Source organism: Pseudorca crassidens, chromosome 5 (assembly GCF_039906515.1).
Source record: "Pseudorca crassidens isolate mPseCra1 chromosome 5, mPseCra1.hap1, whole genome shotgun sequence".
In the NCBI taxonomy this organism is placed as follows: Eukaryota; Metazoa; Chordata; class Mammalia; order Artiodactyla; family Delphinidae; genus Pseudorca; species Pseudorca crassidens.
The window spans coordinates 78841768-78854398 of NC_090300.1; the positions used below are offsets into that span (position 1 = coordinate 78841768).

The following is a 12631-nucleotide window of genomic DNA, read 5'->3' on the forward strand; positions in this document are numbered from 1 at the left end:
GTTCCCTCTTTTTAAAAAAATTAATTAATTTTATTTTTGGCTGCGTTGGGTCTTTGTTGCTGTGCGCAGGCTTTCTCTAATTGCGGCAAGCAGGGGCTACTCTTCGTTGCAGTGTGAGGGCTTCTCATTGTGGTGGCTTCTCTTTGTTGCACAGAATGGGCTCTAGGCATGCAGGCTTCAGTAGTTGTGGCTCGCGGGCTCAGTAGTTGTCGCTCGTCGGGCTCTAGAGCACAGGCTCAGTAGTTGTGGCACACAGGCTTAGTTGCTCTGTGGCATGTGGGATCTTCCCAGACCAGGGCTCGAACCCATGTCTCCTGCATTGGCAGGCGGATTCTTAATCACTGTGCCACCAGGGAAGTCCTCCACCCAATACTTTAGTTTAAAGTAATATCATTTTAACTCAATTCTCTCAGTAAGTTACTTACATGAAAGTAAGTGTCATCCGTATGCCCAAACCTTAAATGATTTTAGGCTGACTCAGAAGAATCCAGAACCCTGTCTGTTGCTTGGAGCAGGGACTGCCAGAGAGATCTGGGCCTTTAGGATCTCTGCTAATCCTGGAGATTCCAAATGCTGGGTGCCTACAGACTGTCAGGTACCCTTCTAGGTGCTGTGGATACAACAGCGAATACGCTGGAAACATTCATTATCCCCATGTTCTTATGGAGTTTGTATTGTAAGTAGTTGGAGACTTTAAGTTAACATTTATTTAAGATACTTTGAAAGTTATAGGTGATATAAAGTGAAACATTACTGTGAGAGATTATGACAGCAGGGATTTTTTTCTAGGGGTTATTTTGAGATAGGTGACAATAAAATTTATTGTTCAAATGGGGACACTTTTGAGAATAAAAAGGGGGTCTGCTAATAATTAGATTAGGGACAACAGGTGTAAGCCAGGACTGTCCTGGGCAAACTGCATCACATGGTTGAAGAGAGAACATTTGAGCTGAGACCTGAATAGTGAGGAACCTGCAGTGGAGTCAACCTAGCGGGTAAAGGAAGAATGTTAGAGAGAGGGCAAGCTGGTAATGGTTTACTAGGCAAGGTTTGGGGGAAGAACCTGAAAATGAAATAAAGGAAAGACAAGGTCTAGGACAAGGAAAGTAAAGTATGTAATAGTAATTGGAAAGGGAAGGAGAGGTGGGGATTAAAGAACATGGGAAAGGAAGTTAAGTTGGGGCTGTAGAATAGTCGGGGTTATTTTTTTCATTCAGCCAATACTTATCGCATGTTTTTCTTGTGCCAGGCATTGGGAGGCATTGGGGTTACAGGAATGAACAAAGAAGATTAAAGTATTGCCGTGGCAGCCATTGTGCAACTCTAGGAGCCCCATTCACATTGTGCTTTTCTTGTGGCTCTTATATTCTAGTGGACAGCTAGGAAACAAGAAAACAACTCAGCGGATTTCAGATAGTGCTGTATTAAAGGAGATAAAGTAGGGTGGTATGAAACAATTATATAAGGGCTTCTTTAGATATTTAGTGAGGAACCTGATAAGATGGATGAATGGTAACCGTCAGATTTGGAACAGCCTAGGTAGGTGTTTAGAGATCTAGCTTTGGGGAGAAGTTTCTGATTTGATGACATTTTAAGCAATTTCTCTTATTATGGAATCTTGTGAAATGATGAGCAGGTTGAGTGGGGTGTTATGATGGACTGACCTGACAGAATGCTTGGTAAGCAAAGGTTAGGATGGTGATGGTTTACATTTTATATGCCTTCTATAGTGGTAAGATGGTAATATTAAAAGTAAAAAATAAATTAATTGGTAGTATTAAGTATGAGATTCAGAAAAAGATACACATGAAAATTTTCTTTTTTACTGATGGTTTTTATGTAATTTCATCCTTATTTAAAGAATCTCATTTGCACGTGACTATAAAGTCATTAACACGTTGATGTTTAGTGATTTGAATTCACTTAAAGAACATAAGGGAGTAATATTATATGCCTTAAATTCATAGTTGCTTTAATTGTAAGGACTTTCACATGCATTAGCTCCTTTGCCCTTGAGGTGTAAGAAAGGTCAAGAATTGATAAAATACCCATTTTAGAAATAAGAGAATCCCCTGAATTCAATGACAAATTGAGCTTTAGATATTCTTGATAGCTGTTTGAATTGCTTTTGGTCTGAAGGTTTAGGAGGCTGGGTTTATGGAGTGGTGTATTTGTTGCATTTGTTTTTATTTCTTCAGCCATGTAATCTGGGGAGCCCTAGTAGTTTTGCTTTTGTTTGTTTATTATTTTGGGAGTATTTGTAATTAGGGCTTATAAGTTGGAATAATATAAAATATTCAAGCTGATTGGGATTTTCAAAACCAAACCACATCATGAAATTGATTACTGATTGAGCTACCTTTTATGAACCGTATCATTTTTGTGCCTTGGTCAGAAAAAATATATATATATATATATTTATTTATTTATAATTTTTTTATTTTAATGAGAACATATGATAAGAGGAGAGGATTTGGCTATATTAAGTATAAATTTATACAATGAAATTATTATTTCATGTTGATCCTTCTGTCTCTCCTTTGAAATAAGTTAGGGTAGAAATAAGTAAAGGTAGTTAAATAGTTGTGTTGAAATATCTAGAAATAAGTAAAGGTAGTTAAAAAGTTGTAACATTTCCTGCCAGCTAGAAAGGAATTAATTTGATGTCATCTAGCTTGGTTTTTTTTGGCCGCACCTCAAGTATGTGGGATCTTAGTTCCCTGACCAGGGATCAAACCTGTACCACCAGGGAAGTCCTCATCTAGCTAGTTTTAATTTAGTACAGGCATTTCCATATTTCTTTATTTTCTAAAATACTGATTATGAAAATGAGAAAAACCAATGTACATTTGGTTTACATTCCATCTGAGAACGACTCTCAGTAATGCACAGGCTTCAAAGCAGTAGTTTTATTTAGTTTATATACATAGATCATTGTTTTTCTTGATTTAGAGAAAAAGTAAACTACTTTTTTCACATGAGACCTATTTTGTTATAATAATGCAGAGGTATATGGTTGCTAGTGTATTGGTGTTTACAGTTGTTTTACTTTGGTATTACTGAATGCCATGTGTTCAGTTTAATTTATAAATATTTTTGTAGTGTTTTAAAAAATAACTACTAAGCTGTTTTTTGGGGTATGTTTAATGTGTTTGACACAAATGATACGAAGAAAACTGTACTTGAGCATCTTAATTCTAAAGGGAAAATAAAACTGTTTGGATTTAAACCCTGAAATGTAATTGTATTAAGTGAATAAATTATTTTTTCCAGGCAGACTCCAGGTTAAAAGCGCTTAATGCAACATTCAGAGTGAAAAACCCAGACAAGTAAGGTTTTGTTTTAATAACAGTTACAATGTTGTTTTGAATGGTGCCTATCAATCTATTTAATTTTTCATTTCTGAATGTATGCACTTTATTTGCTAAATATTTTAAATAGTAATTCACGTTAGTGAAATCCTTTTACAGTCTAAAACTGATTTTGAAATTTGGTAATTTAATTGGGATTAAGGTTGTAAGTAACTGAAGTTTTAGAAAATTAAACCACTGCTTTTTCCTAGAAGGATTTATTGAGTGTTGCTTAAGGTATCAGAAAAATGAGAAAAATAATTTTAATTTCATATAAAATAGTTTTTCTTATTAGACTTTGCTTGTCAGATATGTACAAAACTCAAGATAATATTTATTTTAATAATAAACTATCTACTTTGAATAGCAAAAAAACTTGATAGTTGCATACTAGTATAATAATTTCGTGGAGATGTATTTATATGACAGTTACCTGACTTCATCAGTGTCACTTTGGTGTTTGTGAGAGCATTTCTGTATTAAAGAAAACTGGTGTATTCAGAAATAACTTTCCTTAGGGTGGGATCTAGGTATTTAAGATTTGGTTTTGTTCATTCTCTGAATTTGGTGGATAATTCAGGCTCTTCATTATATGGACCTTTACCTGAAGCTTGCTTCAGCTATACTTTCCAGGTAGAAATGTGCTTAGGTAGATGAGGCTTTTCCATATTTGGTGACCAAGTTTATGAGGTCTGTTAGAATTTCTCTAGTCAGGCCTTCAGCGTTAACTTCTACATAGTGTAAATTCTTAGCAGACAAAGGCCAAGTTTGCATAGTCTGATAGCCTATTGTGCTGGACTTTATAAACCATAACACATTAACATTGTGCCTCTGGTTTTTATTATACATTTTGAATATAAAATATAAATAAATATTTTAAAGTTTGGTAATTAAGAAATAGTGATGGTAACCATTGAGGTTTTTATTTTATTTTTTTAATAGACTTTATTTCTTAGAGTAGTTTTAGGTTCCTAGCAAAATTAAGTGGAAAGTACAGAGCTCCCAGGTACCCTCTGCCCCTACACTTACACAGCTGCCCCTAGAGATACAGAGCCGCCCCCATTATCCCTTACCAAAGTGGTACATTTGTTATGATTGACGAACCTACATTGACTCATTGTTACCCTCTCGAAGTCCATAGTTTACATTAGGGTTTACTCTTGGTGTTATATGTTCTATGGGTTTTGACTAATGTATAATGACATGTATGTGTCATTACAGTATCATAAAAAGTATTTTCACTGCCCTAAAAATCCTCTTTGCTCTGCCTATTTATCCTTCCCTCCCCATAGCCCTGGCAACCACTGATCTTTTTACTGTTCCCATAGTTTTGCCTTTTCCAGAATGTTGTATCATACAATACGGAGCATTCTCAGAAAGGCTTTTGCTTTGTAATATGCATTTAAGGTTCCACTGCAGTTTTTATAAGGGCTATAATGACATCCATGGTATATGAGATGTTCTCTAGGTTAAGAACTAAATTATGTCACCCTCCAAAAAAAGCTTTGGAAAACCTAAGCAGCAAAGTTTATGACATTGGTGAATGTACATTCATTGGAGGAGCATGTAGATGAGACAGTTTTTAAATTAATATTTAATATTATTGTTTTGTCAGTTGAATGTTTTTTAATTTAATGAAAAATATTTTGTCAACTGAATGTCTTCCCTTTTCTGACCTACCAGCTTTTCTAGATTGCTAAATTTTGTTTAATATTCTACATTATATATAGAATTTTAAATGTGATATGACCAATAACATAAACAAGGTAATTTTTTGCTCCTAAGTTCTTGTTCAAGTATATAATTAATGTATAATTGGTAATAGAATTTGTTTGCCTTAAGTTTTAGATAAGAGAATTATCTATATCAGTCATTGTTGTAACAGATTTTTAATATACAGAATCCCTGTTCTAGGTCTGTCTGGCCCAATAGACTAATTATTATTCATACCATTACTGAAATAGTTTATATCACTAAAATACTGTAATTCCATTCTTTCTTAAAATGTAGAAAACCAGAAAGATTGTTTCAGAGGTTTCAAAGATACCTCTTCATGCATGTTTATTTTTGTTCAAACTAGACTGTTAAAAGCAGTGAGGAGGAGGACCTTGAGTCTCTACTTTTTGTGGCAATACTTGGCTAATATTTAGGAGGTAGACTGAGTGAGTGGTAGAATGTATGGGATGAAAGAGAGGAGAAGGAAATACAGGTGGCACCTAGGTTTCATTGTTTAAACTGCTAGGGAATAGAGGAGAGAGATTTGATGGGATAGGGGAAGATAAGTTGAGCTTTGGATATGTAAACAGGTACAAATGTCTGCTAGTTAGTTGGCTTCACAGATATGGCTTTTAGGAGAGATTTGGGCTGGAGTTATATATTTGGAGTTCAGCAGCATGTAGATCATAATTGTGAAGCTTTGTGAATAAGTCACACAGAGTGTGTAGATTGCAAGATTGGTTGTAAAATGGTTGAGGACCTAGGGCTGAATCCTAAAGAAGCCAGTGCTTGAAGGGCGTTTTCCAAAGTGTAATCTGAGGATTGCCAGCATCTGAATCCTGTGAATGCGTTTGTTATAAATTCAGATTCCTGAATTTATTCCTGTGTACAGTTGTGGTGGTTACTCATGCCCTCTTTTACTGAGAGGCCCTCAGTAGTGCTCTTAGCAAACACTTCAGGAGTCCTTTGCACACTAAAGTTGGCGGTATAAGAGATGAGTGAAGGGAGTGAGTCCTGCAAAGGAGACTTTAGGAATGACCAGAGAGTAAAAGGAAAATCATGAGAAATTAACACTGATGTCAGGGAAACAAATTTTTGAGGAGGGTGAGGTCAGGTGTTACATTGCTGGAAGAACGGTGGTAATAGAAGTTTCAGGTCTTATGGAGAACGGCAGACATCAGATTATAGAAACAAAGATTACTGAGCAGCATGAAGATTGTTAGAGGCAATGAGTTTATGGTTGCACCATAAGATTTTCTTAGCACCATAAATTTTTTCCTGTTTTTTTGTTTTCAAACTAACAAATATTATCTCTATCTCAGTTCCACAGTGTAAATTATAAAGTCTTTTCTTGGCTTTAAAAATATCTAGAGAAAATATGGTTATTTTGTTTTAGAACTTTCTGAGTTTGCATCGGTGTGTAAATGTTTAAGGCTAGCAAATAGTTAAATAGAATCAGTTTTATTATTCTCAGGAACTGCTATTTTGTCTTTCAGTTTTTGACTTTTCATGAGAAAAATGATGTTTTGTTTCCTGTTTCAGGAGATTTACAGAACTAAAACACTACAGTGATGAACTACAGTCTGTCATCTCACATCTTCTTCGAGTCAGAGCTGTAAGTGGTCCCCAAGAACTTTTTGACAGACATTAAAAAGGAAGTGCTTGGGCTTCCCTGGTGGCACAGTGGTTGAGAGTCCGCCTGCCGATGCAGGGGACACGGGTTCGTGCCCCAGTCTGGGAAGATCCCACATGCCGCGGAGCGGCTGGACCCGTGAGCCACGGCCGCTGGGCCTGCGCGTCCGGAGCCTGTGCTCCGCGGCAGGAGATGCCACAGTGGTGAGAGGCCCACGTACCACAAAAAAAAAAAAAAAAAAAAAAAAAGGAAGTGCTTCTCATTTAATCGTTATGTTTTTAAGTAATGGAAGATATTTATGATGAATAACTGATTTTTATATTCAAATTTGGTGTGTTCATCACCTAAATTGCATTTTTTAAAAAAACGTGAAATGTTTTCTGGTGTAAATAACTTGAAGAATTTTAGCCTATAGTTTTCTCTGTAGTCTGTATATGGTTGTTTTGACATCTTATCGAAGGGCCTACCATTTCACTGTTGGAATATAATTAAGTGTGGGATTTTAGATCTACATATAATATCCTATTCTTTCAAGGTTTTTGTTTTTTGTTTTTTTCTTTTTTGTGGTACACGGGCCTCTCACTGTTGTGGCCTCTCCCGTTGCGGAGCACAGGCTCCGGACGCGCAGGCTCAGAGGCCTGTCATTTTCTGTCATCACTGTTGTCTTTATAGCAACAGTGACATTGTATTCTGTACTCATTTGTTAATTATCTCCTCTACTAGTGTATGTGAGCTCCCAAGAGCAGGAGTTTGTTTTCTCACTGTCAAATCCCTAGAATAATGCCTGACTCAGAGTAGGCACCCACTACATATTCACTGAATGGATGAATAAATGGATGTACGTGCTGACAGTTTTATGTTTAAAAAATCTTAAAAAGCAGTAACATAAATTACTTCTTGAATTTAATTATAACCAGCCAGGGAGAACTGGTTAGTAATGTATATTTGACAAGAAATATGACCTTTAAAGAAAAATGACCTTGTCATCAGAGAGCTTACAATACACAAGTAAGAGAATTCTGGGTATTGATATATTTACCCTAAACTTTATGAAAACAGGCTTCAGAAACTTAATTGACATAAAAGACAGCTTGAGCTCTTCAAAGGAAAGGCAGCACTTGTTCTGTGAGTGAAATTGAAATTCTGACTGTATAAATGAGATAAATGCCAATGGAAAATACAGAATAGCTAAAATCTTGATTGTTCTAAAATTAGGAGAAAGGCTGTTTAGTCATAGACAGTGATATAACATTTAAAAATGGAAGGTTATAGCCCAACACTGACAGAAGCCTGCGAGCAACACAGAAATCACCACAGTGAGGGCTTTTTTGTAGCATTCAGAGTGTCAGGAGAAGAAGGCTTAGACACTGTTTGATACAGATGATGAATTGTTAACAGACGAAGAGAAAATAGAATTATTTGGCTATCTTTTCTGACAAGGAGAATTCTTTTGAAAGTAGAAAAGGCAAAAAATAAATGACTAACAGGTTAAAGAGTTAATATTTAAGACGTCAAAACAGAACAACCAGAAAGGGCAGGTGGCCTTAGACTGAGAGGAGCTGGATTTAGAACTTGTCTCTGGCATTTACCAGGTCCTTCAGGCAAATCCACTAACCTTTCAGAGTTTGTTTTCTTTGCTGGAAAATGGGAATATCTGCCTGGCACATAGTAGGTACTACATAAATATTTGTTATATGAATGAGTGTGTTATTCATAGAGTTGTGAGACTCAGATGAGATAATCTATGTTTCGTAAACGAAGACAAAAGGAAAATAATGCTAATCTAATATTTATTTACTGTTGTATATCAGCCAAACATATTGTGTTATTCTTAACTAATTCCGATAGTAGCCCTTTGAAGGTAGGTGCTGTAACTGTCCCCATTTTATAGATTAGGAAGCAGAGGCAAATGAATTAAGTAACTTGCCTCATATTATACTATAAATAGATATGATGAAGCCAGAATTCAAACCTTTGTCTGACTCCAGAACCCATGCTCTTAACCACCTACAAATGGTATATTGACAGAGGACGTGAATTCAGGTAGATTGAGGGAGAAGAGAATTGATTTTCATTGAGCCACCTTGCTTATTGCCAGGTACCTTACAAATGTCATCTTCTTTAATCCTCAGTCATATGATGAGGTTCATTTCCACATTTCCAAGAGAATGATATAATACTAAGGCTAAGAGTAGTTTAATAAATTCTCAAAAGTCAAACCCTAAAGTAAGAAGGAGCTGGATCTTTTTTTTTTTTAATATTTATTTATTTATTTTGGCTGCACTGGGTCTTAGTTGCAGCACTGGTCTTCGTTGCGGCACGTGGAATCTTTTGTTGTGGCATGCCGGCTCTTTGTTGTGGCTCATGGGCTTCTTTCTATGTGTGGTCCCTTGGCATGTGGGATCTTAGTTCCCTGACCTGGGATTGAACCCACGTCCCCTGCATTGGAAGGCATATTCTTAACCACGGGACCACCAGGGAAGTCCCAGGGGCTGGAATTTGAATTCACATTTGTCTTACTCCAAATCCCTTACTTCCTACAACCATATTTGCTGCCTCTCTAGGGGAAATCAAATTTAAAAGGGAGGGAGGAGTGTTTAACTTTGCTAATACTCAAAAAATGTAAATTGAAATTATTGAGGCACTATTTAACATTTAATTTGTAGTCATATGTAAAGATGGTAATATCTAGTGTTTGTGAAATATTTGGTGACAGTGGCATTGTGTAAAGTATTACATACAGTTCCTTTGGGAAAGAATTTGGCAGTAGTATCAGGAGTCCTAAATCTCATAATCATTGCCTCCTTAGGAGATAATTCAAAAGAAAAGCTATGTGTCCAGATTTTTCAAATAAGATTATCTAATAGACTGTCATAAGACTTTGTGTCCTTTTTAACATTTAATCCCCTACTGCTTCAGTGAGGATAGGGAAGACATTCTTACCATAGTTGCAAATGATTCAGAACTGGGGAGGATGATAAGATGAGTCTGTCAAATTTCTTCTGTTGTCATATTATTTGCTAGGTGTCAGTCCTCCCCTGTCAGTTGTCAGATGATCACTTTTCAAAAAGAAAGGCTTGTCAACAGAATTGAAATTGAGTGGCAGTGTAGACTAAATCATTGTGTATAGCCCCCTTTACCTGGCACCATGATTCTTGCTTACCAATGACCACTGAATTAATCTGGTTTCAGGTTTTAATAATTCATGATTTATTTACCTGCCATTTTTGTCTTTACTTTTCTCTAGAAATGATATTTTTTGGTCTATAGTTTATAATTTTTCCTCACTTCATCTTTTCTCTCACTGCCTGATGATCTAGATACTAATCATCTCATGTCTCGGTTGGCTAGAACAATTTGTTTCCATGAGTAGTTCATGCCAGAAACATTGCTGGTCCAGTAACAACTGCTGAGTGGCTCTTTGTTGCCTCATTCACCAATAGAGTAGTTCCTTGTGTGGTTGCTCACCTTTCTGGAGTATGAGAACTCTTGCCTCTTTTTGTCATGTTCTATGGACCAAAGTATTTTCCAGAACTCTAATTATCATGGTAAAAGTTCCTTTTGTATCAGCTGCCAGGAGTGATAAAATTTAAAGAAAAAAAAAACCACTTAAATACCGGCGATTCAGAAACTTTCTTTGAACATTTATTTTGTGTATGCATTTTGTATTTAAGTTGTTCTAGTTTTTATTCTTATGTGGTTATTTAACAAGTTCTTTCCCTCTCTTCTATACTTAATATCGTAGGTAGATGATAAAATGCTCAGCTGTCAGGAGAACGTTTGATCTTTAAAAGTATGAGGATCTAGGGATTTCCCTGGCGGTCCAGTGGTTAAGACTCCTCATTTCCACTGCAGGGGGCGGGGTTCGCTCCCTGTTTGGGGAACTAAGATCCTGCATGCCATGCAGCGCGGCCAAAAAAAAAAGGTACGGGGCTTCCCTGGTGGCGCAGTGGTTGAGAGTCCGCCTGCCGATGCAGGGGACGCGGGTTCGTGCCCCGGTCCGGGAAGATCCCACATGCCACGGAGTGGCTGGGCCTGTGAGCCATGGCCGCTGAGCCTGTGCGTCCGGAGCCTGTGCTCTGCAATGGGAGAGGCCACAACAGTGAGAGGCCCGCATACCGCAAAAAAAAAAAAAAAAAAGTACGAGGATCTGCAAAAGTTAGTACTCTAGAGTGACATTTTCCATTTTATATTCTTTGGAATGCCATTCCTGTAACATGTTCCCTACTGCAAACCAACTCTCTCTCAATAGTCCTGATTCGTATATAGTGTTAAAGTTCAAAAAAGTCCTGCAGAAAAAAAACCTGTTAAACATTTTAATCTCAGTATTTCCCAAACTTACTTGACAATGGAACCACTTTAAACAACCAACCAACCTTTGACACTCTGTAGGGCTCTCAAAAAATAATTGGGAAATAACATCCCAGAGAAATTAGTTTAGAGGTCTGTGGACAGCCCTGGAAAGTTTCAAGCATAGTAAAGACTATGAACTTTGTCCTGAAATTGGAGTCTAGTACAGGGGTCGGCAAACTTTTTCTGAAGGCCAGATAGTAAATATTTTCAGCTGTTTGGGTCATATGGTCCCTGTTGAAGCTATTCAACCCTGCTATGAAAGCAGCCATAGACAGTGCTAATATGAGTGAGTATGACTGTGTTCCAGTAAGACTACAAAAACAAGCTGCGGACCTGTAGTGTGCTGCCCTCTAGTCTAGCAGGTCAAGGAGAGATGGAAAACATTTTATGATCCTCCTACGCCTGCTCCAGGTTTTTACAATGTGGTTCATTCAGTTTAAGCTGAAGTATTGAAAGGTTTAAGAATTATTGTATGGTTAATGCCTAATTCCTCAAATTACTCATGTTTGAGTAAGGAACTAGAGGGGTTGAATGTAAATTCAGGGTTTACATTTGGAAATTATATACTAGGAATTCTCTTTTAGGGTTTTATGTGGGATTGACTTTTGATCTTCTAGTTCATGTCCATAATACTTTGGGGGAAAGTAAAGGAGATTACTGCATATGGTGTTTTGTTTTGTCTTTTGTAAAATTTGTGTGAATGGCTAGGCAGTACATTATTTTGTTTTTGTAGTTTTTAAAAATATTTATTTCATTTATTTTAATGTTTGGCTGCGTCGGGTCTTAGTTGCAGCACTTGGGCTCATTGTTGTGGCACGTGGGCTTCTCTCTAGTTGTGGCGCGTGGGTTTTTTTTTTTTTCTTTCTCTAGTTGTGGTGCGTGGGCTCTGTAGTTTGCGGCATGCAGGCTCTCTAGTTGAGGCACTTGGGCTCAGTAGTTGTGGCGCGTGGGCTTAGTTGCCCCACGGCACATGGGATCTTAGTTTCCCAACCAGGGATAGAACCCACGTCCCCTTCATTGGAACGCAGATTCTTTACCACTGGACCACGAGGGAAGTCTCTAGGCAGTACATATTTTATCTCAGTGACCTAAATTGTAATTCTACTGTTACTGAAATATCTAATGTTAGTTGGTTAGAAGGCATTAACTTGATAAAGTAGCACAGAGGTATATTGCCTGGGAACTTCCCTGGTGGTGCAGGGGTTAAGAATCCTCCTGCCAATTCAGGGGACACAGGTTCAAACCCTGGTCTGGGAAGATCCCGCATGAGCAACTAAGCCTGTGCACCACAACTACTGAGGCTGCGCTCTAGAACCCGCGAGCCATAACTACTGAGCCTACGTGCCCTAGAACCCGGGTGCTGCAACTAATGAAGCACACGTGCCTAGAGCCCATGCTCTACAACAAGAGAAGCCACCGCAATGAGAAACCCGTGCACCACAGCAAAGAGTAGCCCCTGCTCGCCACAACTAGAGAAAGCCCACGTGCAGCAACAAAGACCCAACACAGCCATAAATAATAAATAAATAAATAAATTTATAAAATAAAAGTAATAATAACCTGCTGGTTAAAAATATTA

General features: G+C 37.4%; 1 protein-coding gene across 3 annotated transcripts in view; it reads left to right on the forward strand.

Moving 5' to 3' along the window:
• The window catches only part of SNX4 (sorting nexin 4), a 62276-nt gene that overhangs the window by 23414 nt on the left and 26231 nt on the right, over positions 1 to 12631 (forward strand). For 2 of the 3 annotated variants that reach the window (XM_067738629.1, XM_067738630.1), the window contains exons 6-7: positions 3274 to 3329; positions 6609 to 6681. The exons of the other annotated variant lie outside the window; for it this stretch is intronic. In XM_067738629.1, the coding sequence (XP_067594730.1) occupies positions 3274 to 3329; positions 6609 to 6681 (129 nt within the window). The remainder of the gene's footprint in view (positions 1 to 3273; positions 3330 to 6608; positions 6682 to 12631) is intronic. 3 annotated transcript variants of the gene reach the window in all.